Genomic DNA, 27,503 nt, shown 5'->3' with positions numbered 1-27,503 from the left:
TTTCATTTAATAAAATAAAGTTTGCTTTAGTATATAACTTTATTGACTTTTGTAATGCTGATAAATAATACTTTATAAATTAATCTCCTGATAAAATTTTGTTATGTTAGTAGTTAATTCTTTTATTGGTAGCTTTTAAAAATGTTCATTATTAATAGAAAGTAACTGGAGAACTTTGTTCATAAAAAATGTACTTTGCCAAATTGAATTTTGTGATGCCTAATTGCACAGGTCTAAAATTTGATGACATCTTTGTGTAAGTACAATATATGTATAATACATTATAAACAAAAATATAAAGAATAATGATTATTCTTTATATTTTTTTCAGAGTGTATCATCTGAGCATATCCCCGGTTTACTTCTTTAACTTTTGGGTGTTGGAGCCCTGGATACCCATTACTACCTCACCCTATTTTTTTTAAACAGTGTAAGCATATGTAATGCAAAATTCATGTTTACATTTTTTTAAATTGTGAAATTACGAGCAAGAGGTAGGTACTTCATTTATATGCATATTTAAATATTTTTTCTTATTCAAATAATAATAATTAGAAATTTATACTTCTCATTTGTGTTATAATATGCCGAGATTATTTTTCCATCAATATCACCCATTTTGAAGCAGTCATCACATTATTTTGTCATTATTTCCAGATAATTTTCATAGATGAAGCCAGAAGAACTACTTATATTTTTAATTTTGCTTCTAATCATAAGAATAAAAATTTCATAGTTATTATAAAAAAAACTCAAGGGAAATGAAAAATTAAAATACGTTTAGTAGAAAGACTGACGACAAACTCAACTAAAATTGAGTGACCGACCAATATTTCAATTTCAATATTTCAGGAATTGCTGAAAATTTCTACTATTTATAAATGCTAAAAACTTGATTTTAGTGTAATCTCCATTTACTCTTTGTTTTTCATTAATCGATTTATTTTTTTAACACATCAGCACTATTTCACTCAGCTGATCAGATATTACAAGTTTCTCACAATGTTTCGTATATAGAAAAGTCGGGATTAAAAAACTGGCAGCGTGAACGTAAAAAGCATAGAGCGGTGGGGTCAGTCGAGTCCCTGCTGCATGAGGGTGTGGAGGTCGCGGAAGGCGGCGCCGAGGCGGCCCTGCAGCGTCTGCCGCTTGAGCAGGAAGGCGCGCACGTCCAGCAGCAGACGATGGATCTGCGCGCACTTGGCGTAGCGCTCCTCGCGCGGGATGTCGACGCCCAGCGTGCGCACGGGCGCGTGCACGTTGGCGCGCACCACGGACGAGAAGTTGCGCACTATCAGCCGCAACGCGTTGCATCCGCATTGCATGTAGCTGGGGGAAACATTTATGCATAAACTAAAAAATGAAACCGTTGATGCATAAACTCAAAAACTACTGGTTGGACTGCCTACTTTTATAAATTATTGTTTTACCCGAGCGAAGCCGGGACGGACCACTAGTTATTTATAAATTTGCTTAGCGATTGAGTTAGTAAAAAATGAAACACGGTTCATTTATGTTCCTAGGTCAGGCATCATTATTTAAAACACTTCAGGGTTCCGTACCTCAAAAGTTAAAAACGAAACCATTATCACTCAGGATCACTTCGTTGTTCATCTGTCAAGACCCTTTTTCTCAGGAATACCTAAAGATATCAAGTTGATGATCGGTGTTGATGAAATTTATACCAAATATGCTTTATACCTTTCAGCTGAGAAGAAAACAAACTTATATGTTAACGCGATCAAAAAATATGACCGTTTATGTCGCATATTTTGTGATATTTTGCAATTTTACAAGGGAATCAAAACCTATATATAGGGTACTTCCCGTAGACTAATTGTGCAAAAAGTTCGGGCATACCGTACTGATATAGGAAAACATAAAAAAAATGGTAATTTATACTTACATCAAAGAAAAAGTTATATTTGTAATTAGTTTCGTACAAAATAAGTACATACGCTCGCGAATCTTCAAAATTTTGTATGGAAACCTCAGTGCGCGAATCTAACGGTTGATCGGTTTTTTTTTCTTTATACAATGTAAGTACTATATTACTTAGCCATAACTTATTTGAATATTTTTTATTATTAACAAAGATAGCCCTTGCATTGCTATCAGGTTAAAATTTCAAAATTAACAAAAACTCGATTTAACTTTATACTACCGCATGTAAATTGTACAATATAAATTGGTGTCATACTTACGATTCGTATTTGCTTTGTAGTAAATCATAAATTTTCGGCAGCATTAACAAACAAATGTCTAAATTCCAAAGTGATCTGAAAAGAAATAGTTTTTACAAAATATGTATGTTTGTGAATTATACTAAGTACTTAAATTTTCAAATTGGTATAGGAACGAATAACTTACGGTTTATGTGCCATCACATTAAGTATGTCCAATATAACAGAGGTGTCTTCTAAAGCTATTACCGATTCTAGCGCCGATTTTAGAGATTTATTTATCCTCACTGAATGAAAGATCTGTAAATTTAAAAATAACCCGAAATTAATACAACAAACCTGTATTATCACGAATCGCCTTATAATTTAATTCCTTTGTGAATACCTATTATTCCCTCCCTTCATCTGAATGTTACCTGCAAGTACCGCTGCCTGGCGGTGAGCACGGCCATCATGGAATCGTGCCCCCGCATCATGACGCCCAGCACCTCCTGCTCACTGGGCTCAGCCCCTGCCCCCCGTGCCCCTCGTCGACCCAAACCCAAAGCTGCGCCTCGCTGAAATTAGACCACATCATTCTATTCAATTATATTATTTTTGTCCAATGCACGTCGTTATCCTATTTATTACAAGCTTTTATTTAACTTGCAATGTAACTATGTCGCTATGTCCCTGTGTTTCGGATGGAATCTTGCAACTCAAATTTTAAGCAGATATCTTCAATTGAGTTAAAATTAAATACATATTTAGTTTGGATGATTGAAGCACGACCTGATGGTGTACCCAGAATTCCTCAACAGTTTACGGACCGGACATGATTTATTTGTCACACATTGAATGCAATAAGATCTCTCTGGCAACAATAAAAGTGTTGTGTCAAAAATGAATTTTTTGTAAAAGATTTTAGATAATTTACAGGTTCTTAATCGCATGCCGTTGGACATAACGCAAAGATGCAGCTGGAGATGGAGATGGAGTGGTGCACTCACGGGCAGGAAGTCGTCGAGGTCGAGGCCGACGGGGCGGTCGGCGGCGAAGGGCACGAACTCCGGCTCGGGCTCGCGCTCCGGCTCCGGACTGATGCTCTCCACTCTTCTTCTGCAACATACATACATACATACACATCCTACATTACACATTATCACTACATTTCCATAACCTCCTACATACATTTTTCTTTCAATATAAATATATTTATTGTTTATAAAAACAACAATGGTACATAGCATATTTTCACATATTACATTTACAGCCATCAAGTGTCCCAATGTTGGGCAAAGAGCCTCCTAATATTAAGTCCGGCCCCATGTTAAAGCTTCACTATATCTAGCTGAACCCCGTTGTGTAATACTTATGTTTTTATATACAGTATCACAGAGTACGTACATCGTGCACAGTACTTTTAACGCCATTGACTATCAGACTTTTTACCAAATACAGGAATCACATACTTTCGAGATAAAACAGGAGTATTTAGGTTCCTTGGGTTAAAATTACCATATGTGTCAATCCAATGTACAAAATTGGACCAGCCTTTAAGCGTGAAGTAGTAACAAACATACTCTCGTACTTGCTTGATATTAGTGAAATATTAGTATATGGATGTACATACCTCGGAGTCTCACTTGTGGGTCTTGTAAATGATAGTGATCTGGGACCTAAAGTGTGCGGACCCAGAGACATCTCGCTATTGCTTTGCCGAAGATTTGTGGCATTAGCTGAAATTATACAAAGGTCCATCAAACTAAATTGATTTAACATAAACTCATCATTGGTAAGCATGAACTTTCTAAATCTATGATTTCAAGATTAATGAATTTTGGGTTAAAAGTATGTTTTATTCCAGGTTCCATTCCAACCGTGCACCAAATTTTATCGAAATTCATTGTGTAGATTTTGTTTGATTGACTAACGCATATCAAAACTTTCGAATTTACTATATTATTCGAATGAAAACTTACGTAGATCAGTTGATTTACTTTCTTTATATGAGTTATGGCGGTTAAGCGTGGTCGTGGAGACCGGGCCACTGACGTAATCCCTAACAGCGGCGGTCTGCGTCGACGCGAAATTGTTGTCTTCTTTCGTGTTGTCTATCACCCCTAAATTAGGTAAAGCGATATTAGTTTTTAAGTTAGTAGCCTGAAGCATGTTCATTTGTCGTGTTATTGTTTGATTATTAAAATAAATAAGACTTAGATACATAAAAGGTTTGTTTATTATCTAGTTATATTACTTGCTCTTTTATTTATATTATTCAATTTTCGTTTTGGTTGTATAGATTGAATTCTTATGGCGGTTTAATGTACTATACGAAATCGTACGTATCAAGCTAGTTATTACCGCATATATGATGACCAGAGTGTCGCCCTTTAGCGGCGTGTACAGGAAGATCAGCTGAAAGATTCAATTTTGCTGACTGTACATCATTTTGTGTACATTTTATTACAAATTTGAATAAATAACTTTACAATATGTCAAGTACGAATGGTAAAAGAGTAAAAACGTGCTCACTTGTGAATATTTCTGTTTTTTTCTCCGCTGTGGGTATGCGGGAGTAGTGGTCGGGGCGCTGGCGCTGCGGCGCGGACATGAGCTCGCGCAGCGACGTGTTCAGCGGACACTCCAGCTTCGCCGGCGGGGAGCTCGGCAGCGCTGCACACGATTTACTCTATTAATAAATGGCCTTTTCGCTCGACCGGTCGGCACCACTGCAGGGCCAGTGAGGTGATCAAGGCAAATAGCGGGCTAGCGTACCCGAATGAGAGGTTTACATGGACAATAGATATTTAGCAATCTGCCCGTTTCTTCTCTTGTATGAGAGAAGCGAAAAATATGGCGAAGTCTATAGTTTTCTTTCCCCGCACGTCATGTTATCGTTATAATATATCGAAATAAACTATTCTCTACACCACAATGCATAGCGTTAGCACTAATTGTATTTCGATTGGCTCCGGTCGTTCCTGACGTCGTAACATCGATGGTAACCTCACAACCACACCAACAACAAAGATGTTGTTGGTCTGTGGTAAATCTCGGAAGATATTACCCCATATATAAAATACTTATATTCCAAACGGATATTTAAGACAACACATATATACATTATAATAATTTTATAACAACTCACTTGAGATAGAGAAATCCTCAGATGATAAACTCGTTGTAGGAGGTGGGGTGCGCATTACTGAAATTTTATGAAAAAAATATTGCATTGAAATCGAAAATTCTCGTCATGAAAAGTGATATAATCAAACTTGAAATTACATATATACCTATAAAAAAATAAACCGTGTATTTTGCGAAACACTAACAACCTCGCAGGATCAAAACAGTGATATAAACATCGTTTATATAAAAAGTTGTTACATGATTCAATATATTACACATTTGTTTTCTTTTATAGTCTGATAGGAGCGTCGTCCTGTAATACCCGTACGAGATGTATTTTTGTTGATCTATATCTATGCATAAAAATGTTGATATTAACTATCTAGTCCTGGGAGGTTGCTGGTGTTTCACAAGTAACTCTGAAGTTGGGACTTAAGTATGACAATTTTCGTAGCATTATTTCATACATCTCCTTTCAAAAACTATTACTTACATGCTCTAGAAGGTCGGAAAATTTCAGTGTAGTCATTAATATTGGATATAACTGCACCTGAATCCTCATCTGCCTCAGTTCCTGACGTCGATTCTTCCGCAGTTTTCTCGTCTAATAGGGTCGGCCTATGCAACACTGTCGAAAAATAAAATGTGTTATGGCTATTACAATAACTTAATTTTTGTTGAAATGTATGGATACGATAGTTACCTTCTTTAGCAGGTTTTTCTTTAGAAAAGCTCTTCCTTGCAGAATGTCCCTTTTGGAACGGCGACAGATCTCTAACAACAGCTGGTGACACCGGGGGTGGCCCTCCAAAAGGATATACTTTATTCAGATCAACAACGGAAAGTACCACATATGTTGAATGATAAGATCCCGCTATCTGTAAAGTAAATAAAAATACTCTTACATATTTCATGGATGTCAGAACACAAATATATAACGGATTACTATCTGGACTACATCTAATGAATAATCGAACCTAATGTCAAATCCTTCAATGAAAAAAGACAAGTTGATCTTCATGTTCAATCAATGTATTGGAATGGATAACAGCATGCCTTTGTTGGCTCAGTGTGGAAACGGAAAACTTTTGCATGGAACAATGATTAAATTAATTCTTACTAGTTGTGTTTGTGCTACTGTAATGTCATGAATTTGACCCCAATGTCCATGAACAGTATCAAGTGTGCGGATCGGTTCCCAGCCCACTACATGAAGCCCGTCATTGCCACAGCCAAGCAGAGTTGTACCATCATCACTAAATACCATTTGCCTAAAAAAGAGGAAAAAAATAATTTACTAGGTTTCACCTGACATTACTTGCACTGGAAAGCATTTTAGGTGGTTAGTAACTTTCCATAAGAAGTGGTAGTCATCTTACTATAACAATGTGTTATGTAGAATATATTAAATATACATAAATCCATTCCATCCATGTAGAATATATTTGCCAAAGTAAATATTCATTTTAATCTCACCTAATTGAAGTATTGGCCTTTTCAAACTTAGAAACTAATTGGAACTTCTCCATATCCCAGAAGTTGACAGTTCTGTCTGTGCCGCAACTGGCCAGCAAAAACTCATGTGGGTGGAATTTTACACATGTAACTGCGGCTGTATGCTCCATGAATTCTTGCAACACTTTGCCGACTCTCACATCCCAAACTTTTACTAGACCTGGAACAACATTTTAATAAAATAAAAATAAGTATTGTTTGTTTGAGAAAGATTATATGATATTACTATTGAAATTGTCTGTGGGAAACATATATAATGTGTAAGTGTATTAATTATTAATCTACATTCTTAAACTGCCAAGTATATTTACTAACCATCCTCACAAGCTGAAGCAATCCATTGTCCATCAGGACTAAACTGGAGGCTGTTAACTGCAAGCTGGTGGCTGGAGTATGTCACTATGCAACCTCTCTTTCTTGTATCCCACAATTTTATATTGCTATCACAAGAACCAGTAGTCAAGTAATCACCATATGGATGAAAGTCCATACATTTTACTGCCCCCTTATGTCCAGTGAAAGTTCTCAAGAGTTTTGCAGCTTCCAAGTCCCAGATTTTTAAAGCTCCTGTCTGTGACCCTGCACACACCAAATCTTCAGAGTGTCCAAAACAAACACATTCCACTGGAGTTGTGTGACCACTTAAGCTCTGGAAGGTATGTTGTTAATTAAAAATAAGGTTTGTAACTTAATTGTGTATTAAAAAGGGATGTTTACAAAAATTTTAACCTAAATATGATTATAAAATTAGAGTTATCCTATAAAGGGATCTCTTAGAGTAAACAAAAAAGAGTGGTAGAAATGTGTATCACTGCCCATCTTCATCAGTCAGGTCATACTTGGACCAGCACAGAATAAAAAAATTAAAATAGTAAATTAATAGGCTATGTATTTTATGCCAACACTTATACATTTTAAGCCATAACTTATAATCAAAACAAGAAATAATGTCTCACTCAAAAACCATGTTCAGCTAGATAAAAAAGTAAGTAAAATACCATTAAACAACTTTGCCTGCCAATAGCCCAAAGATTAACTTTTTTGTCATCTCCTCCGGTTGCTAATACTTGGTTAGATTTATGTCCCATAGCCAAGCAATTGACGTTCGCCTTGTGGGCGACAAATTCCTCTGTAACCACATTTGAACTCATTAAAAAAAGGACAATTCACAAAACGAATTTCAGAAAGTACAATTAATAACATAAATTAGGTACGCACGTAGTTTCCATGATCTTCTAATTGAATCCATTGTTCATTTATAATTTGGTTTACTCCATTCCACAGGTAGACCTCTAAGCTCTAGTCTGTAGTCATCAACGATTATCATTAATACCAAGGATTTATACACAAAACATTATTATTAGCACCTAACAGGAATGTTTTATACGTAGTTATAAAGAGAAAGAATATTTTGATTTCGAAAAATGAATCAAAATTTACAATAATTTTATCGAGGACAATTTTGATTTCATAGTTTGTTGTAGGTTTTATTGACATTGACTGCCAATAATGACATTTCATGACAGTAAGTACAATAGAGCAAAATGAAATTTATGGCATTTTCCATAGATTTAGAAGGGCCGGCGGCGTAGGGCATATTACGCATAACTCAGCGCAGATGGCAATACTGCTACAACTTGGCATTGGCAATGTTTACAACGTACCTTACGTTGTAAACATTGCCAATAGCGCCAATTTTCAATATTGTTGCAGATTTACGACCAAAAATGCTTTCTACGAAATCATGGTGCGAGTTTAAAGGAACAAAAAAAAGACGGATTTAGTGGATTATCCTGAAAATAATAACAGTATTTTAGGTTACGTTCTGCATTATCTGGTCAACTGATATAAAGTTGATTTTTACTGAAGATCTTACCGGTATGAATTCCATATTTTAATAAGTCTTCGCGTGTGAAGTGTTCGGAGCTATTTTCGATCGTTCACTGGCTCGAAAATTTTACAGCGTGAGGCGTATCCCAGTTTTCGAAGTTTTTTATCTTATGGAAAACGATTTTTCCCAATATTTGGCCCCCGAATATGCTACATTGTTGTATATTTTCACAAACAAATGCTTACATAATGAAAGGATTAATAAAGTACTCTAAAATAAACGTTTTATTCGACTAAGCAAAAGGCGGCAAAGCTTTTGTGTATCTAACATATTGTTGTACTCTGGCGGGATAAATGTGCAGTAAAACTCCCTATTCCCTATTATTAGTAAAAACTTAGTAGTAGTACTCCCTATTATTAGTAAAATTCGTGTATATGTTAACAAGGCCTCTGCATATGATCTATTCTCTAAGATTCTGGGTCTTGCTTGTTATGGTCAATCAACTTTCGTGACTGTCACTGTCAGTTCTGGCAAATTGTGCTGTTTTGGTTTTGCTGTGCTGTTTTTTTATCTTGATTATGTAAATAAAATAAATAGGTAGGTAGGTAGTCACATAGGTACCTACATTAGGTAGAAAAGTACTATTATTTAACATGAATTTTTATTTGCTCTTGGGCTAAATACCATTGAAGTTGTCAACAAAATGTTGCATAGAATAAAATTAAGTGATTACTGCAAGTCGCCTGTATTGCAGAAGCGCTTTATTAAATATATTCAAGGTCAAGAGCCTAAACCAAATATTAGGGAATATTTCTATTATATTGATCATCAGGGCATGGTAAGTTAAAAAGGACAACACCCCACTCTGTAGCACAGATGAAATTAATTACTAATATTATATAATAAACTTCACCGATACTTAGTACAGCCAGTCTTGTTAAATAATACGTGAGTGCTTACATATATATTGTTGTGTCAGTGATTTAAATTTACTCCATACCAAATGCTGTGACACAGTTCTTAATAATAATATAAGCAACTATATTTGCAGCTTTTTTTGGATGACTCTAAAATGAAAAATTTTACATCATGTTTCAAAGAGAAGAAATTTTTAGAATTTTTCTTTAAACGAATTAGGTTGAATAATTCTGGAAGATATCAAGAAGAATTCCCTTTTATATCTTTATGTGGAAGGGAGCGCAACTACATAAGATGTGATGATGTGCCTATAGTTTACACACATATGATTTCAAATTCAGAGACTGATTTTTTAACTTACGGGTACGCTGGAGAGATGCTGAAAACCCAATTTATACCTGGAAAAATTTTTATGATGCCAAGTACAGGCAGAGTTTACCATCCTGCTGATAATAAATATGGAGGAATTGGACTAATACGATCCAAGCTAGCAATAGAACTAAGCAAGAATTTTCTATTCAAAAATGGTGATACTGTACCACCTACACATTTTCTGTGGAAAAATAAACATCATGAATTAGATCAATATTGGTTTCAAGAAAAAATTGATCAATTTAAAATAAGGGTTAAAAGTGAGTCTGACTGAGGTGCCATTTAGGAAACAATATCAATAAAAGTTCACATTTTATATTAAAAATATTGTGGCAATCAATATCATAGGGAAAATCGATGGTAATGCAACTAGAAATGAGTTTTGAGGGAGTTTTACTTTAATCTTACAAATAGAAAGCAAAATTGTTTCTTAAAATAACATAAATCATTTTTGAATTGTTTATATTTATTATGAATTTGTATTCTATCATCTATTATTATAAATAAATATTATATTTCAAGTATACAATTGTCAATTATTTTAAAAATAATTTAATATTTATAAACTAGTGCAACTTTACAATCACATCTATTTACAGATTTAATGTAAAATATTTTAAATTTTTTTATTTATATATAGCAACCATATTTCATAATGCAAATTATTCCTTATCACAGGTACCTTATATGGCAAGACCTATTAGCCTCTAACAAAAGCATTTTGTCTACGTTAGAAATATTATATAGGTACAGAGAATTAGGTTGAACAAAGGTATCCTTGAAATCGAGGTACAGTGTCATAAGTAGTCTATGACAAAAACCAATGACAAAAATGTATTAGTAAAAAAGTCTTAATACAAAAAATCTCTAGAAAAATTACTTAATAGAAGAATGAGTGTGTACAATGTTAAAGAAGGCTTAATGCTCTAAAAATATAAATCAGAGATAATCTCGTTGCTATGACGATTGTTATAAAAACACAACCGTCACTCTCCTCTCCAACATCTTTCCTATGAATATTGTCTAAATTAAAACTCTGTCTTATTCTTCCTTTGTTGATTATTTTCTTTCTTCCGTAGTTCTAAACTACGCTTTGCTACCATATTTATAGACCCGCAATGGAAAAATTTTCAACAAAAATTTCGATCGGAAATCTCGCAGGCAAAGCGAATTGGGTGACTTGGAAATACAAAGTTGCCATCATGTTGAGACGAACAAAAGATGGAATGGAAGTTGTAGAAGGCAAGTTGCAAAAACCCGCGACTCCGCAAGATGGTGCAGGTGACGCAGCTGTTGAGACTTATAATCAGGAATTAAACCGATTCATGCAAGCTGACTGCAGCGCACTGCTCGTTCTGACGACGAATATGACAGAAGAAACTTTAGAAAAAGTAATGAGGTTTGAGAGTGCATATGAAGTCTGGCGAGAATTACACAGATTATATGACGACAAACAGAAGATACAGCTTATACTCTTTGCATGGATTTCTTCAGCTTCAAGCGAAATTCGGCAGATGATTTAACTACACATCTGTCAAAACTTAAGAATATTTGGCGCAAACTGAACATTGAAATTCAAAAGGCAACTGGTACTCTTCCTGATTTGTAAAATACAAGATACTCTCGACGACAGATTCTTTACATTCAAATCAAGTTGGTTACTTCTTAATAAATCTGAGAGAACGATAGACAATCTCAAAGCTCAGTTGTGCTCTTTTGAGAAGGCTCTTGAGAACAAAGAAGGAACTCAAAGCAGTCAAGAGACACTGACAGTTAAGGAAAACCAAAGGTTGAAGACAAATGATAAGTTGAAGTGCAACTATTGTTATGAATTAGGACGTAGAGTAAGGAGTTGTAAGAAATGGATAAAGGATGGTCGCCCTCCTAAACCAAACAACTCAGCACTGGTTACTAAGCAAGTACAGAATATAATTTTGATGGTAAATAATGCTGACTCTAAAGCTGCATATCAGGATAAGCAGAACTGGTATGTTGATAATGGGGCTACGACACATATTGCCTCTAAGAGAGATATGTTTCAGAAAATTGAACCCTTTGATTATATTAGAGTAAAGAGTTTTAATCTCTAGACCATGACAACTAAAAAGAAAAAAATGTTGTCATGACGGTTGTTATTTTTCTGAGATGGTACAATTGTTGTAATGATTTAATGTATTTATTATAATAGAAATAAACAAGTGATGTTTTATCTCTATACCCTGTGCATATTTTATGATAGTTTATCTACGGTCCTCAACATAGGTTATAGCAAACGCTGGAGATGTAAACATTGAAAACTTGGTAAGATCGAGTGATACATTAAACATGAGTTCAAGCGCTTCAAACTTACCCACGATTGATAAGCTTGATGGTAGTGCAGATTATTCCACATGGATGTTTATGATGGAATTATACCTAATCCATGAAGACTTGTGGGAATATACCACAACGACACCACCTCAAACGGATACTTTAGGTTGTAAAAAGGACCAAAAAGCCAGAGTCAAAATCTGTCTCATGGTAAAAAAGCATTGTTTGGCCCATGTTCGTAACGCGAAGACAGCTAAAGAAGCTTGGGATGCATTGAAGGTTGCTTATGAAGATAAGGGCCTTAATAATCGCTGCAAATTGCTGTCAAAGTTGGTGAGCCTGAAGTTAGAGCAGTTTTCAACGATAAGAGAATATTTAACAACAATGATGATGATAGCACAACAACTGTGTGACATCGGTAAAGAGATTGATGATGAATTATTAGCAGCGTTGATGCTTCAAGGATTAACAGAGAAATTTCAACCGATGAGATTAGCCATTGAGAACAGCAACATAACGTTGACAACCGATTATGTTAAATCTAAGTTGTTTCAAATGGAAGATGCATACGATGCTGGCCCTAATAAAGAATCTAGTGCACTCGAAGCAAGAAATGCAGGAGAGAAAGCAAAGAAATTGCAAAGAGGAAAGAACCAACCACGTTCTATAAAGTGCTTTATTTGTGATGGTCCTCATAAAGTGAGAAGCTGTCCAAAAAATTCAAAACTTAAGAAGGAAGCTGACGTCATTACGTCACTAGCAATGGCGACTAGTGAAGACAGAGGCTTAGGAGTGTGGATTCTAGATTCCGGTGTTTCCAATCATATGACCAATAAACGCGGTTGGTTACATAACTATAAGACACTGGAGAACAAGATAAAGATATCTTGTGCGAATGGCGAGGTAGTATACGCTGAAGGAATTGGTAAGGTAGTTCATGAGAATGGGAATGGATCAATCAGTGATGTATTGTATGTTCCAAAGCTATCATCAAATTTGCTTAGTGTAAGCAAAATTGTAAGTAAAAATCTTTCAGTACTATTTGAGAAATCTGGCTTTAAAATTATGAAAGCGGATGTATGTAAGGTAATGGGTGAAGTTTCGCATGAAGGCACTGTAGAGAATGGTGTTTATAAAATACGATATTCTTCACAGAATGTGGCGTTAGCATCAGCTGCTGACTCTAATGAGATGGTTCTGTGGCATAGGCGAATGGGTCACCTTGGAGTAAGAAACCTTACATTATTGAAGAATAAGTTAGCACAAGCGGTAAGTTTTCCTAACTCAACTTACAAATTAGAGTGCGAAGTGTGTGTAATGGGAAAGCAAACAAAGCTCCTATTCAAGAAATCGGGTGCTAGTCGAGCTAAAGAAGTCCTGGAGCTGATTCATACTGATGTATGTGGTCCAATGAGTGATCATTCGTACAGTGGATATAAATATTTTCTCACATTCATAGATGACTTCACAAGGAAGACATTTGTTTAATTTTTAAAGTCAAAAGCGGAGGTTTTTGATAAATTTACACAGTTCGTACGCCTTGTAGAACGACAGACAGGAAAGTCAATGAAGGTTTTGCGATCCGATAATGGAACAGAGTTTGTGAATAAAAGAATGAATGAATTTTGTTCAGCAAAAGGCATTCGTCATCAGTTGACTGTTGAGTACACACCTGAACAAAATGGAGTCGCAGAGAGAGCCAACAGAACAATTACTGAGAAGGCAAGATCCATGATGATGGAAGCGGGTCTAGGAGTTAAATTATGGGCAGAAGCAGTTAATACAGCTGTTTATCTTAAGAACCGCTCGCCTACTATAGCACTAAAAAATAAAACGCCGGAAGAAGCCTGGACAGGAAGAAAGGTAAATCTAAGCTTTATTAGAGTTTTTGGATGCATGGCATATCTTCACCAGCCAAATCAAAAACGGAAGAAATGGGATCCAAAATCAAAAGCATTAGTTCACGTTGGTTATTGTGAGGATACCAACCCCATTGACCCCATTTCAAAAGAAGTTTCTAAAGGCCGAGATGTTATATTCTTCGAGGATCAAAAGTATGAGTATAAGAATCAATTATCCTCATCTTTAGAGCAGGCTATTTCAGATAGAGAAGCTATTATAGTGTTGGATGGACCTCCATTAAATGTACAAAACGAAACAGTTCACCAAGAGGAACAAGGTCAGACAGATGCTGAACCAAGAGAGGTTGTTCCTGATAATTTTGACGACGATAGAGGTCAGAGTGATCATGTACCTACCTAGAGATGTTACGTCTGATAATGAAGGTGAAGAAGAAAATTGGGTGACATCTGATGAACAGGAAGGTGATATATCGGATAGTGAGACAATATCGGATAGGAGGTATCCGTTACGAAGTAGAAAGCATAGAGAATTTCCTGATTTGTAACATATAAAGCTACGTATATGGTAAATGAACCAGTGAATGTACAGGATGCATTATCCAGACCTGATAGTAAAAAATGGAAAGTAGCAATTGAGGAGGAGCTAGAAGCGTTAAAAAAGAACAATAAAAATAAAAAAGAAAAAAGAACATATCGGCATACGTGCTTAATAGAACTGGGCCAACAAAACAAAAGGATAAAGTCCCATATGAGTTGTGGTTCAATAAAAAGCCGAAAATAAGCCACTTACGTGTGATTGGAAGCCCATGTTATGCTCATGTACCCAAACAAGTAAGAAAGAAGCTCAGTAAGAAAGCTATAAAAGGATTGTTAATTGGCTATGAAAACGACGATGGTTATCGTATTTGGGACGGTAATAAAGCCATACGATCCAGAGATATCACCTTTGCAAGCGATGTCGAGTTCAAAGTAGGAATTAGTGAAGAAAAAGAAATACCTACAGAACTAGAGGGAGATATAGAGCAAAGAATGTTACAACCAGAAGATCACGCAGATGATCTATCGTCACAAGAAGATCACGTTCATGTTATACCGAACGATGATACAGTAGTTCAAGAAGAACACACTGACGGTACATCCGAGGTTGAAGTGGAATCAGAACCCGAAGAGTTTCATGATGCAGAGCTACGCTATAATTTACGCGATCGCAGCACACTAAGGCCACCTCAAAAATATGATGATTATGTGTGTATAACAGAAACATTCCCATCAAATTTTTCTGAAGCCATGAATAGACTGGATAATGAGAACTGGATTAAAGCAATGGACGCTGAAATGAATTCTCTAAGAGATATGAACGTGTGGAAATCTTGTAGAATGCCAGAAGGCAGAAAAGCCTTACCATGTAAATGGGTTTTACGGATAAAGAGAAATCCAGATGGATCTATTGATAAATATAAAGCCCGCCTAGTGGTCAAAGGTTTTAAGCAAAAGAGAGGACAGGACTACGACCAAACTTATAGTCCTGTAGCTCGCTTAGCAACAATTAGATCATTGCTAAGTGTTAGCGCCCAAGAGAATTTGCATCTTGTTCAATTTGATGTGTGTACTGCCTTTTTGAACGGGAAACTTCAGGAGGAAATTTATGTACAACAACCAGACGGATATAACGACGGAACTTCAAATGTGTGGAAGCTAAACCGAAGCTTGTATGGTTTAAAGCAGGCTCCAAGATGTTGGGACTCATGTTTCGAAGAGATTTTGTTAGAAATGGGTTTCAAACAGTGCGAAGCTGATTGTTGCCTGTATACAAAAACACATAATGGTGGAAAGTTGCTCATAACATTATATGTGGACGATGGACTTGTAGCTGCCACTAATAAGGATTTAGCCGAAATTTTTCTACGTGATTTGAATAGTAGACTGAAAATAACTACAAAGCCCGCGTCTTATTATCTGGGTTTACAAATCAACAGAGAACAAGATGGCTCCATCCTAATAACACAAGAATCTTATGCAAATAAGATATTAGAACGTTTTGGAATGTCAGACTGTAATCCCGTTACTACTCCTATAGAAAAGGACCCATATTTTGGGAAAGCTGACATAAAGACAATTGAAAATGTTCCATATCGAGAAGCCGTAGGCGCACTAGCATATCTCATGGTTGGAACACGTCCAGATATAGCTTATGCTGTGGGTGTTGTATCTCGCAAATTAGAATCTCCTTCCAAGGAAGACTGGCTGAGAGTAAAGAGGATCTTGCGCTACATAAAAGGCACTCGCTGCTATTAAATAAGGTACAAAGCTGGACATTTGCCTGGTGTACTTGAAGGTTTTAGCGACGCAGATCATGGAGGAGACCATGACACCGGACGCTCGACAACGGGAGTAACTTGTCGATACTCAGGTGGAGTTATTTCTTGGATAAGTCAGCGTCAAGCATCAGTAGCGATATCGACTACAGAAGCAGAACTAGTAGCTGCAAGCGAAGGTGCGAGGGAACTCGTTTGGCTAAGCAGAGTTCTAGGTGAATTGACTACTCTTGTAAAGTCACCTACGTTGCATGTAGATAACGAAGCAGCAGTTCGCCTTGCCCACAACCCGGAGTTCCACAAGCGAAACATTAGAATTCGACATTTCTATGTTCGAGAGCTAGTGACTGAGGGAGCTATTTATGTTGAAAGAATCGGCACGGATCAACAAATTGCTGATATACTAACGAAAGCGTTAGCTAAGCAGACTTTCTTGAAACTGTGTCACGATCTTGGTATTGTCTACTGATTTAGGGAATGTGTTAAAGAAGGCTTAATGCTCTAAAAATATAAATCAGAGATAATCTCGTTGCTATGACATGTGTATAAAAACACAACCGTCACTCTCCTTAAAAATCTTTCCTATGAATATTGTCTAAATTAAAATTCTGTCTTATTCTTCCTTTGTTGATTATTTTCTTCCGTAGTTCTAAACTACGTTCTGCTACCATATTTAATATAAACCCGTACAAATTAACTGTGCACCTCGCGGGAGAGGGGTCACATTCCAGCAGAGTGCACAGTTGATTCGTACGAGTTATAATTTGCCTGCAATGGCAGTACAGAAACATTGGGTGCAATAGGTACTAGACAATGTTATTAATAATTACTTGTGCCATCATATTATTTTAAGGTTCAACATTGAGTCTACACTCCACGCCGTATATTATATAACAAACAATAACACAGACTATCTGCTTTTTATGTTACAGAGGCACAACTCTTATAGCAGTTATAACAATTAAAATTCTTTTGTATTTTGTTGAGTGTTCATAAACATGTTAAGCTGATATTTTGTTTAAAAAGTTTATTTCTGGAGGAAAGCCACAAAATCAATCTTATAAAGATACTAATATTTTTACACTTGAAAAAATTTTTATTGCTACCTACTTGTGATATCTATTTTGTCATGTCACTTGTTGGATGATACCTGAACTTCAGTTATGTTGCATCCTTCGAGAATGGTTGGTAAGAACCAGACTGTACCCATGAAATGCCTTGTGCAAGGCCTTCATTTGGACCAGGTGGTCTCAGCATTATGTTTTTTGCATTTTCATGAACCTCTGGATCATATGGTTTAAATGTTATGTAATGTCTATCATCTATGGGTGGGTCATCATATACATGGTCAATACTGGATACAACACATTCTCTTACTTTCTCCAGAAATAACTTCTTATTGGTCTTGTATCTGCAAAAATAAAAAAATAGTTATGTTATGCAAAAGTTGTCTACATTATTGCTACTTGTAAATTGTACTTACATAGTTGAAGCATCAGCATTGGCAGGTGCTTTCATGTTCAAGTTATGAAAAATAAAATGTAAATATTTCAAAATTTGCCAAATATGATTCCGTTTTATATCCCATTGTGGGAACACTTCGTGCAGGTTTAGATTCCCAGTATTTGAGTCTACGGCAGGATGATACAAGTTTGATGAAAAATTTACCACCTGAAAGACATAATTTATATAGATTAGATTTAAAAAATTTTAAATTAATTATTTCTAACTTAATTCTCATGATAGAAAAGTATAATACTTACTGGAACATTTACATCTGGAAAATTTTCAGGTAATGTTAATGTAAATCTAAATACTCCACCCTCATAATAACCTGCCCGTACAAATATGACTCCAAACCATACTGAAATAAAGGGTTTTGCATTAGTTTACTAGGTTTATTTTTCATGTGTGAATCATCAATTTTACTCACCAAAAGAGTTTTCATACGATGGAATCACATATATTCCTTGCAAGTTTTCTGTTTGCAGCATACGGCTGAAAATATTCATACTATATAGAAGTTATGAAATAAAATGTAAATTAGCAAAAACAAAAATCATCGCATATTTTCTATTCGGGATAATGTTTATCTTACAACACTTACTATTCTGCCATTATTATATATTCTTGATGAAACATAGAATACAATTCTCGAATTTCTTTAACATTACTATTAGTTTCATCGTTCATTTTTATTAATTTACGATACCTACGAAAACTAAATACCTACATTCGTGTAAAATTAAGCTACGAATAAATAAATAACCAGCTAGTGATGAGATGGATAGGCCACTATTAAATAGTCTAGTATCGATAGTTTGGCATTAAGTGAAATATCGACATATACAACGGTTATGTACTGTATATTAAAAAAAGTCTTTCCTTTTTATGTACAGTACGGCCAAAGATAATTGGCCTTTGCTTGAGCGTGAAGAAGTAACAACATACTTATAAACATTCTTCTTTGTAAGTAAGATTAGTGGGATGGGATGGGGTTACGTTGCGTTAGAATAACGAATTATGAATTTCAACTTTGTCTTCAAAATTATAGAATAATAAATTACGCTGCAAACAAATGACACTCATTTCCGTTTAATCCTGATATATTTGAGTCTTACTATTTTTCAGATTACAAATAATTTAATCGATTACGCTCAACTCTGCGACGAAAGTTATCGCGACAGGTTTAGCGATCTATTCTATGAACTGTCACGTAATCTTTCATTTTAATAGCAAATGACAGAGATAGCAATTCTTCATTGTAGCACGAAGTCTTGGCAGCATATATTTAAACTTAACGTTCGCAATACAATATTAAGACACTGTACCGTTATTCGAGGCCTAACAATAAAATAATTGAGAGTGGCTTGTTTATTTCCCTACTTCCGGTGCTAAAACGGCCATATATCTGTCTCTTTCGCACATTCCCACCACCACAACAGGTAGGTTTCATTTGTGAATTTGAACGAAACATTCGTCATTGGCGTCTTATTTCCCGACGCGCGCGGACGTCCTAGTCGAACTAGAACGTCAATTTTCAAGTTACCTTCCGGTCTAGAAATTATTAATTTTATATAACGGCTACAAATAATGGAAGAGCAAATAGTGTTGGATAATCACCAGGAACACGAAAATAATATACGAAGGGCAAATAAAAGTGATCCTTCGGATAGTTCTTCCAGTTCCAGTTCGTCCTCCAGTAGTTCAGATGGGCGCAAACGCAACCGACGCAAGAAAAACAAACGCCGTCGAACGGGTCGTCTGCTGGAGAAATTAACCAAGCAGGTGAGAGAATTACGTAGTATTGTACGTGATAACACCCATATTCATAGTCCCCACGTACCTGTATCAGATAACGAAATTAATGATAATGTTAGCAGAGAGCTGTATCTCGATACAGAACCAAGTAGTGACATCCCCCAAAATCCTGAATTTAATATTGATTTAGTGACTAACCTGAAGGAACCCTCTATTCCAAAGGCTCCTTCAGAGTACATTGAAATGTTAAATAATTTGCAACGATTTAATAGTACAGAATGGTCAAATGTACGCTTTGCTGAAGTACAGAAGAAATATAATCTTTCACCTGGCTTCGTTGAACTTGAAACCAATGAAGAAATTATGTCCTACGATAATAATCGCATGTTACCCTATGTCGAAAAAGCCTTTTCAGCTCTGACCTTTGCAGTTCTTAAGCAGCGAGAGATTTTGCAAGACGAATTACGGAAATTTCTGGCATGGTCCCGCACAGCTAACCCAAATTGTGACGAAATAAATGACAAAATAAACAACATGTTTATCAACGGCGAATTTCACACCATTTCGAATGATATTTTACAAATGGTCTGCGGGCATAGGGCAGACATAGTTCAACAACGTCGTGAGTCAATATTGTCATCGGTTAAAGAACCCTTGACGAAAAGTGCCTTAAGGAAAGTACCCCCCCAATTGCCAGAATTTATTTGAACCAGTTTCGTTTAACGCAACTTTAGAAAAAGCTGGTGGTGTCAAAAAGTCCTTTTGGCCAAACGCAAAACGGGGAAATGAATCTGCTGCGCAAGCAGGATCTAGTAAATTATCCAACCGTCCCGCGCAGGGACGGGGTAGTGCAAGGACACCTGCGCAAGGTGTACCGTCAAGCCGTAAAGCGAGCAAGCCTGCGCAAGGCTGTTGCCATTTGTTTACGGATCATTCTTATATTGCCCCTTGTTGTTCTGCGCAAGAACACAATAAAAGGGACACTTTTTACAAAGACGAGCTCCCGCATACCCACCATCGTCCCTTTCGAACAAATAAAGAGAGTCCCAGGCCTCGCTACGAGGGTAAGTCAACAAGAACCTCAAATAAACCATCTGCATCACCAGCACGAGGCAGAGGATCCGGAAATAAGCGGCGACGTTTCTGACTCGCACAGAAAATTCCACGCCGGTCAACTAAGGCATTATTATTGGCGTTGGAAGAAATTAAATGCACCAGAGCATATTTTAAAAATAATTTTAGGGTATCGCATACCTTTCAGAACCAAACCACCGTTAGTGCCTATTCGGTTGAGAGGCGACCCAAATCAGACCTCACCAGACATGACCCAAGCAATAATTCAAATGAAAAACGAAGGAGTTCTAGAAAAAGCCGAAATGACTCCGGGTTTCGTATCATCCATGTTTCTGACACCAAAAGGAGACGGCTCTCTCAGACCGATCTTCAATCTGAAGGGACTAAATCAGTACGTGTATGTAAGCAAATTTCACCTGATCAACATGTTCCATATTTGCGATTTTCTACAAGAAAACGACTGGCTGGTGAAAATAGACTTATCCCAGGCCTATTTTCACATATCCATAGCCAAGACTCAGACGCTTCCTCCGGCTAATACACAAAGATCAAATCTATCAGATGACTTGCCTGCCTTTCGGACTGAGCTCTGCACCCCAAATTTTTGCGACAATAACCAACTGGATTGCCCAAATCCTGAGAGAACAAGGAGTGAGACTCCTAGTTTTGGACGACTTTCTAATCGTCAATCAGAACCCCAGAATGTTAATAGCAGATATTCAGAAGGTGGTAGATCTGTTGCAATATTTGGGATGGCAAATCAATTTCAAGAAATCGATCCTGATCCCCCAGAAAGAAATCGAGTACCTGGGTATTCTATGGAACCCCTGGCAAAACCGCAAAATGCTTCCGGAACCCAAATGCCAAGCAGTAAGCAACAAACTGACCTCACTGCTTCACCGCAGGAAAGCGAGTTTGAAAGAACTTCAAAGTCTGTTAGGACTCCTAAATTTTGCGAGCTTCGCAGTCACAAGGGGGAAGTTGCATTATCGGTACGTACAAGAAACCACGAATTTAGCTCTGAAAGCCCCACATCAGAGATCATTTCAACTACCCGAGAACGTCCTAAACGAGCTGAGATGGTGGTTGAACAATTACCAAACCTCTTCCTTCATCCACCAACCTCAACCGACGCTCTACCTAACAACAGATGCCTCGAACCTAGGTTGGGGTGCTCGACTCAACGGGCAGTATCTATCTGGTCAGTGTTCCAGCGAGGAGAAGTTGTTGACCTCGAATCAAAAAGAAATGCTAGCTATTTGGAAAGTTCTCCAAAACCAAAGGATACTTTTATATCGACAGAGCATAGTTATTCAATGCGACAATCGCACGGTAGTTGCATATTTAAGGAACGAGGGCGGAACCAAATCCTCTGTCTTGACCAATCTCTGCAGGAAAATATTCCAACTGACAGATCAGAACCGAATCCTGTTCAATATTTATCATCTCCCAGGAAGATTCAACGGAGAAGCGGACAGGTTATCTCGATGTCAAGCCCTACCCGAATGGCACCTTTTAACACCCATGACAGACATGATATTTTCGAAATGGGGTATTCCAGACATAGATCTCTTTGCGTCAGAACGAGCTCATGTAGTCCCGACCTATTGCTCACTAGACCAGAGGGACAAAACAGCAATGTTCCACGACGCTTTTTCAGTAATTTGGAATTATCGCCTCGCGTGGGTCTTTCCCCCACCTCACCTTATTCCGAGAGTTTTAGCCCACCTAAACAAATCAATGGGAACGTACCTGCTAGTCGCCCCACGGTGGGAACGGGTCTTCTGGAGGGCGGATCTAATGAACAGAGCACTATCCCCCCCAATTCAAATACGAAACTTAGCAGAAGTGCTAATAGATATGACTACAGGCTACCCGCCGCCGAAAGTGTCCGAGATGGTATTCGAGATCTGGAAATGTGGGGCTGGACAGACTCCCTGACATCATGGTCCTCAGATCAAAGGCAACTTTTAAGTTCAAGTTGGAGAGAATCTACTAAGAAAACCTATAAACCAGCCTGGATCCGTTGGTGTAAATGGGCTACTGAACATAATGTACGGGTTAATCAACCTACTGGCTCGGATTTAGCTAAGTTTTTGTCGGATCTTCACCTAAAAGAAGGTTTAGCATATAGTACAATTTTGGTACACAAGTCTGCTATTTCAACCTTATGTGACCCAGATATATCAGGTGCTCTAAGCTCACACAGTTTGGTCAGACAAGTGCTTAAGGCTATTTCTTTGGCTAACCCAAAATGCAATAAAATACCCATTTGGGATGTAAATATTTTGATTAATTTTTTAGCAGTTAAAGAACTCAATCAAAACAGTGTGTACGATATGTTTCGACACACTGCCACACTATTGTTACTTTATTCAGGGAGGAGAGTTCATGACTTAACATTGCTCCGCATAGACCATGATCATTGTCTAATTCAACATGATCATGTCGACCTTTGGCCGGAATTTGGTTCTAAAACCGACTCGGCAAATTACCGACAATCAGGATGGAGGTTGAATGTTAACCCGAATAATATTAATTTGGATCCTGTTTTTTGTATCAAACAATGTATAGAAGTATCTAAACAAAGGCGCAGTGATTTGTGTAACAATTTATTTGTAACGTTACGTGGACAAATAAAAGGCGCTTCTCGTACAATTATTGGTACTTGGATCAAGTCTGTACTTAAAGATGCTGGTATCAATGCCAGCCCTGGCAGCCTCAGACCAGCTGTGGCTTCTCGAAACTGGTTAGATAATTTACCTATCGATGCTATATTATCCAAGGGTAATTGGCGCTCGGCAAAAACCTTCCAACGATTTTATTGCCGAGAAATATTTAAACCTAGATCTCACTCCGAGATTGGCAATATGTTTAACCCAATCTGATTATGATTAATGTCAATCAAATGTTAATTATTTATTAAAGAACTATAGTAATCAAGTGTCATAATGTAAAATAATTTACATATTTCTAGAATTGTAAAATCAGGAAATAATCAAGAATAAATCTTATTTTGTCTTATGTTTTTGTTTTACTCGCACATTCACCTGAACTTCAAATATCTTACCATTAATGCCATTCATACACATTCATCATCACATTGGCGTCCACCACCACCAGGCGATAACAAACACGTCTCAATTATTTTATTGTTAGGCCTCGAATAACGGTACAGTGTCTTAATATAGACGTTTTACCTTCCAATAAAACGATTATTAAGATACTTACCTTATTCGAGGCCTAACAAATCTAAATCTGCCTGGTGCTATAATTGAGCACAATGACGAATGTTTCGTTCAAATTCACAAACGAAACCTACCTGTTGTGGTGGTGGGAATGTGCGAAAGAGACAGATATATGGCCGTTTAAGCACTGGAAGTAGGGAAATAAACAAGCCACTCTCAATTATTTTATTGTTAGGCCTCGAATAAGGTAAGTATCTTAATAATCGTTTTATTGGAAGGTAAAACGTCTATATTAAGAAAAAACACGCAGCCAATTGAATTATATTTCGAGGTCAACTATCCACAGTGGAACTATCGATATTTTAGCCACCACTACATACACATATCAAACGTAAAACTAACTCCACAAATGTCAACAGCACACATGTAGCCATAGAGTTTAAGAGACCCATTCACGACCACGGCGTTCCTGCATGCTGTCCGCTGCCGCACACGATCATGCTAATAATCATGTAATCATGCAGTCACATGCTGACGCTGAATGTGACTGTACTTACATTGTATATCTGTGCTGCACTGTTGCACTTGAGCTGCTGAGCTGTGAACAGCTTGGCATAAAAGAGTTTGTACCGGTGACTGGTGGTACTAAATAGTATGAATAATGGCAACACTATTTTGCTGTCATAGACTAGTACATATGGCGTCAAACGTTCGTTTTGGTTTTTTAGTTTTGGTGTAATTGAAAGTTTTAACTGACAAATTCGTAAAATAAATATAGAAACATGAATAAAACTATCTGGAACTGTGGCAGGAAGGTAATTCATAGAGTGTTCTTGCATTGTTTGGCAGAACAAGAAGCTGGAGAAATTATACATCCAATTGATGATGTTTATAGACGAACAGCCGAAATGACAGGTATTTATTTATTATGACATTATTATTTATCCATAGATTATAGTAATAAAATATTGTTTGAAGGATTTTAAATACTAAGATCATAAATTATTGTGAAAAATAGATTTCAACTTCAACGCAATTTGGAGGTTATGTTTAGCAAATTTGAAGTGGCACGCATACTAGGACAACGTGAGATTGATCTTTTAAATTTTTTAAAGAGTATTCTCACTCAATTATATTTATTTTTAGGTATTAGTATAAATGCAAATAGAAAATAAAATTATATATTATATAAAATTTTCATAAAATAATTTAAATTGCCCCAGTGGTGAAGGTGAGAGAGTGTTACAAATTGAACAAGTTCTTTTTGGATGTAAATCATTCAGTTAAATTTAGACAATTTTTACATATTGTTATCCCGGTATTATTTATTATATGTATTGATATGATTATTACTAGCTTTAATTTTGTTTTAAATGTTTTTTTGTAGATGGCAGCACAGCAAACATTTGAAAGTATCATAGTTGAAAATTGGGCAAATTCATGCAGACATGTGATGAAAATTGAAAAAGAGTATTTAGAGAGAGGCAGAACTTTGTACACCGATATAGAACGATTAGTCATTGATGTCAATGATGACAGCAGCAGTGACAAGACATCAGAATCCTCTTATTCTGATATAGCAGGAACACCAACCCAAGATCTTGTCTTCTTAGGTGTAGAATAGATATTCTGAGACATCATCCAAATGGATCAACAATTTGATTCTGATTAAATAAAATCACTAATAATGAACAGTTTTTTAAATCCTACTAATATTATAAATGCGAAAATTTGTAAGGATGTGTGTGTGTGTGTTTGTTACTCTTTCACGCCAGAAACTACTAGACGAATTGTTATGAAATTTGGGTGGTACACACGGGTAGAATATAAACTGGACTAACATAGGGTACTTTTTATCCCGAAATTCCCACAGGAGCGAAGCGCCGGGACGCAGCTAGTATCATATAAAAATCTGTAACACAGGCGAGCGTTGCCATCCCTAAAAAATCTTTTCACACCCTTTTCATGATTGTGATGACTTATGCTGTTGCCTTTTTTGCTTAAAAAAAAATCAATTATTCAAAGTATGAAAACAGTTTTAGTCAGGTTATATGGGGTGGCCATATGAAGAGAGGCAGCGCCCTCATTTTTTCCATACTCTTTCTTGCCAAGCTGTAGTAGGTAGCTTTGATATCTATGACGTGAAAAAGTGCCTAACGGCAAAAGTAAATAAAGGCTTGAACCTGAATAAATGATTTTTGGTACAGTGCAATATGTAAAGTCTGTATGGGTATTTACACGATCTTTATGGCGCAGCCATAGATTTAGAAGGGCTCCGCCCGCGCAGCGGTTTCGGGCCTCATTAACATATGTAATGTTCTTATATCTCCGCTTTGGTTCTATATTTTGCATTATATAGAGACATTATAGCAGGTTTCGTATAAGCCGTAACTTGGCCGCACATCTGTGCATAATATAAAGCCCAAAAAGGTTTATAAGGGTGTAGGCAGCCTTACATACATGGTCGGTCAATGCAGACGTTGGCTGCCCTTACGAAGTCTAGGCAACCGAGTTGTGATTGTCAAAAGTACGTAAACATTGAAAATAATATATGTGAAGTATTAACATCCTATGTTATTTATTTTCCACTCCGGTATCCTCCACAAGTGCATGCTATTTCCGACTGCGTCTTTTAATTCGGTTACAAATAGCATGCATATTTGGAGACTTGGTAAGGAGTCATAATCATAAATATTAGAGAAATTTAATTGTACTTACAGACAAACGTTACGATACATATAATACAGAAATGCTAATCACACTGAAAAAGTATACTTTCTATAGTTTGACTGCACCATCTTGGGTCTACATTAGGTATTTCAGATCTTTCGATTTTTATATCTCAACCGAAAATGCTCATCAGGCTGAATAACTTTTAAGGCGTCTTTTCAATATTTCCTATAGTTTAGCTGTGCCATCATTGTTCTCCATGAAGTGTTCCAGTTTTCATAATAATTTATACCCTATATGTTGCCCAGGCTTAATAGATATATAACAAAAAACTTTCATTAAAATCCGTCCAGTAGTTCCGAAAATTAGCGTGAACAAACAGACAGATTTTTTAAAATATTCTTACTCTGTTGCTGTGACTATCGCTATCTAATCTATCGCTATCTGATCTATCGCCTAATTTTATTTTTATGTAAATTTATTCAATTTCTACAATTTTTTTTCTCCTGTTTTATGTTTTTATTCTCACATTGTACTTGGGGCAAAAATACATTTTTTATATGTAAGTATGTATGTTTGTTTGTAATGCAATAACTTTCGAACCGTGGGTCCGATTTTGATGAAATTTAAAAGGTATGTAGGTTCTGCCAATGGAATTTTTAAGTTTCGTGAGACAACAAAATCGGTTAAGCCGTTTTTGAAATATTCATAATTTTGTAAAAAATATTGTGTTCACGAGGTGAGTTCGTATGTTTGAGGCGGGTAATTTCCGAAGCTACCATACCGATTTAAAAAATTCTTTCACCATTAGAAAGCTACATTATCCGAGATTGCTATAGGTATAGGTATATTTGATTCGAAATAAATTAGTTTTCAGCCATATCGATGAACAC

The 27,503-nt window shown here is 36.5% G+C and overlaps 3 protein-coding genes, 1 long non-coding RNA gene and 1 pseudogene across 5 annotated transcripts; 3 read left to right on the top strand and 2 right to left on the bottom strand.

Moving 5' to 3' along the window:
* Window positions 1-11: 11 nt before the first annotated feature.
* On the bottom strand, window positions 12-8,323 carry kat80 (katanin 80). Of its 2 annotated transcripts, none has more exons than XM_053752525.2 (16): window positions 8,028-8,323; window positions 7,808-7,938; window positions 7,125-7,458; window positions 6,771-6,969; window positions 6,415-6,565; window positions 5,998-6,172; window positions 5,788-5,922; window positions 5,314-5,370; window positions 4,698-4,838; window positions 4,145-4,285; window positions 3,796-3,901; window positions 3,173-3,281; window positions 2,600-2,740; window positions 2,371-2,483; window positions 2,205-2,279; window positions 12-1,329 (listed from the first exon to the last, which is right to left on the bottom strand). In XM_053752525.2, exons 1-16 carry the CDS (start codon window positions 8,056-8,058, stop codon window positions 1,074-1,076), a joined length of 2,295 nt encoding a protein of 764 aa, XP_053608500.1. In that variant the 5' UTR covers window positions 8,059-8,323; the 3' UTR covers window positions 12-1,073. The 2 variants fall into 2 exon arrangements, with proteins under 2 accessions (XP_053608500.1, XP_053608508.1); XM_053752533.2 differs by having other exon boundaries at window positions 5,845-5,922.
* Window positions 8,324-9,243: 920 nt separating this feature from the next.
* Window positions 9,244-10,408, top strand: LOC128674187 (uncharacterized protein). The gene is made up of 2 exons (XM_053752595.2): window positions 9,244-9,478; window positions 9,692-10,408. Exons 1-2 carry the CDS (start codon window positions 9,344-9,346, stop codon window positions 10,202-10,204), a joined length of 648 nt encoding a protein of 215 aa, XP_053608570.1. The 5' UTR covers window positions 9,244-9,343; the 3' UTR covers window positions 10,205-10,408.
* A 71-nt stretch (window positions 10,409-10,479) lies between these two features.
* On the top strand, window positions 10,480-12,020 carry LOC128674168 (uncharacterized; annotated as a pseudogene).
* Window positions 12,021-16,861: 4,841 nt separating this feature from the next.
* peo (pendolino) lies at window positions 16,862-18,704 on the bottom strand. Its single transcript, XM_053752582.2, has 5 exons — window positions 18,525-18,704; window positions 18,351-18,415; window positions 18,181-18,281; window positions 17,901-18,088; window positions 16,862-17,828 (listed from the first exon to the last, which is right to left on the bottom strand). Exons 1-5 carry the CDS (start codon window positions 18,608-18,610, stop codon window positions 17,579-17,581), a joined length of 690 nt encoding a protein of 229 aa, XP_053608557.1. The 5' UTR covers window positions 18,611-18,704; the 3' UTR covers window positions 16,862-17,578.
* Window positions 18,705-24,618: 5,914 nt separating this feature from the next.
* On the top strand, window positions 24,619-25,632 carry LOC128669718 (uncharacterized). The gene is made up of 2 exons (XR_008404686.2): window positions 24,619-24,855; window positions 25,328-25,632. It is a non-coding gene; the product is annotated as an uncharacterized LOC128669718 (long non-coding RNA).
* The last annotated feature ends 1,871 nt before the right edge of the window (window positions 25,633-27,503 follow it).

Source organism: Plodia interpunctella, chromosome 1 (genome assembly GCF_027563975.2).
Source record: "Plodia interpunctella isolate USDA-ARS_2022_Savannah chromosome 1, ilPloInte3.2, whole genome shotgun sequence".
Lineage (NCBI taxonomy): Eukaryota > Metazoa > Arthropoda > Insecta > Lepidoptera > Pyralidae > Plodia > Plodia interpunctella.
Note: the sequence above shows the minus strand (reverse complement) of the source record. Positions and strands in the feature narration are given on the sequence as shown.

What these genes read in the sequence shown, in the direction of transcription:
- kat80 (XM_053752525.2), bottom strand. Translation starts at nt 8,058, where the DNA reads ATGGATTCAATTAGAAGATCATGGAAACTAC. An exon ending in AAGGCCAATACTTCAATTAG is followed by an intron (nt 6,566 to 6,770) that starts GTGAGATTAAAA and finishes CCTCTTTTTTAG; the next exon opens with GCAAATGGTATTTAGTGATG. An exon ending in ACCTCGACGACTTCCTGCCC is followed by an intron (nt 2,741 to 3,172) that starts GTGAGTGCACCA and finishes GTCTAATTTCAG; the next exon opens with CGAGGCGCAGCTTTGGGTTT.
- LOC128674187 (XM_053752595.2), top strand. Translation starts at nt 9,344, where the DNA reads ATGTTGCATAGAATAAAATTAAGTGATTACTGCAAGTCGCCTGTATTG. An exon ending in ATATTGATCATCAGGGCATG is followed by an intron (nt 9,479 to 9,691) that starts GTAAGTTAAAAA and finishes CTATATTTGCAG; the next exon opens with CTTTTTTTGGATGACTCTAA.
- peo (XM_053752582.2), bottom strand. Translation starts at nt 18,610, where the DNA reads ATGAACGATGAAACTAATAGTAATGTTAAAGAAATTCGAGAATTGTAT. An exon ending in TATATAATAATGGCAGAATA is followed by an intron (nt 18,416 to 18,524) that starts GTAAGTGTTGTA and finishes GAATATTTTCAG; the next exon opens with CCGTATGCTGCAAACAGAAA. An exon ending in AATGCTGATGCTTCAACTAT is followed by an intron (nt 17,829 to 17,900) that starts GTAAGTACAATT and finishes TTATTTTTGCAG; the next exon opens with ATACAAGACCAATAAGAAGT.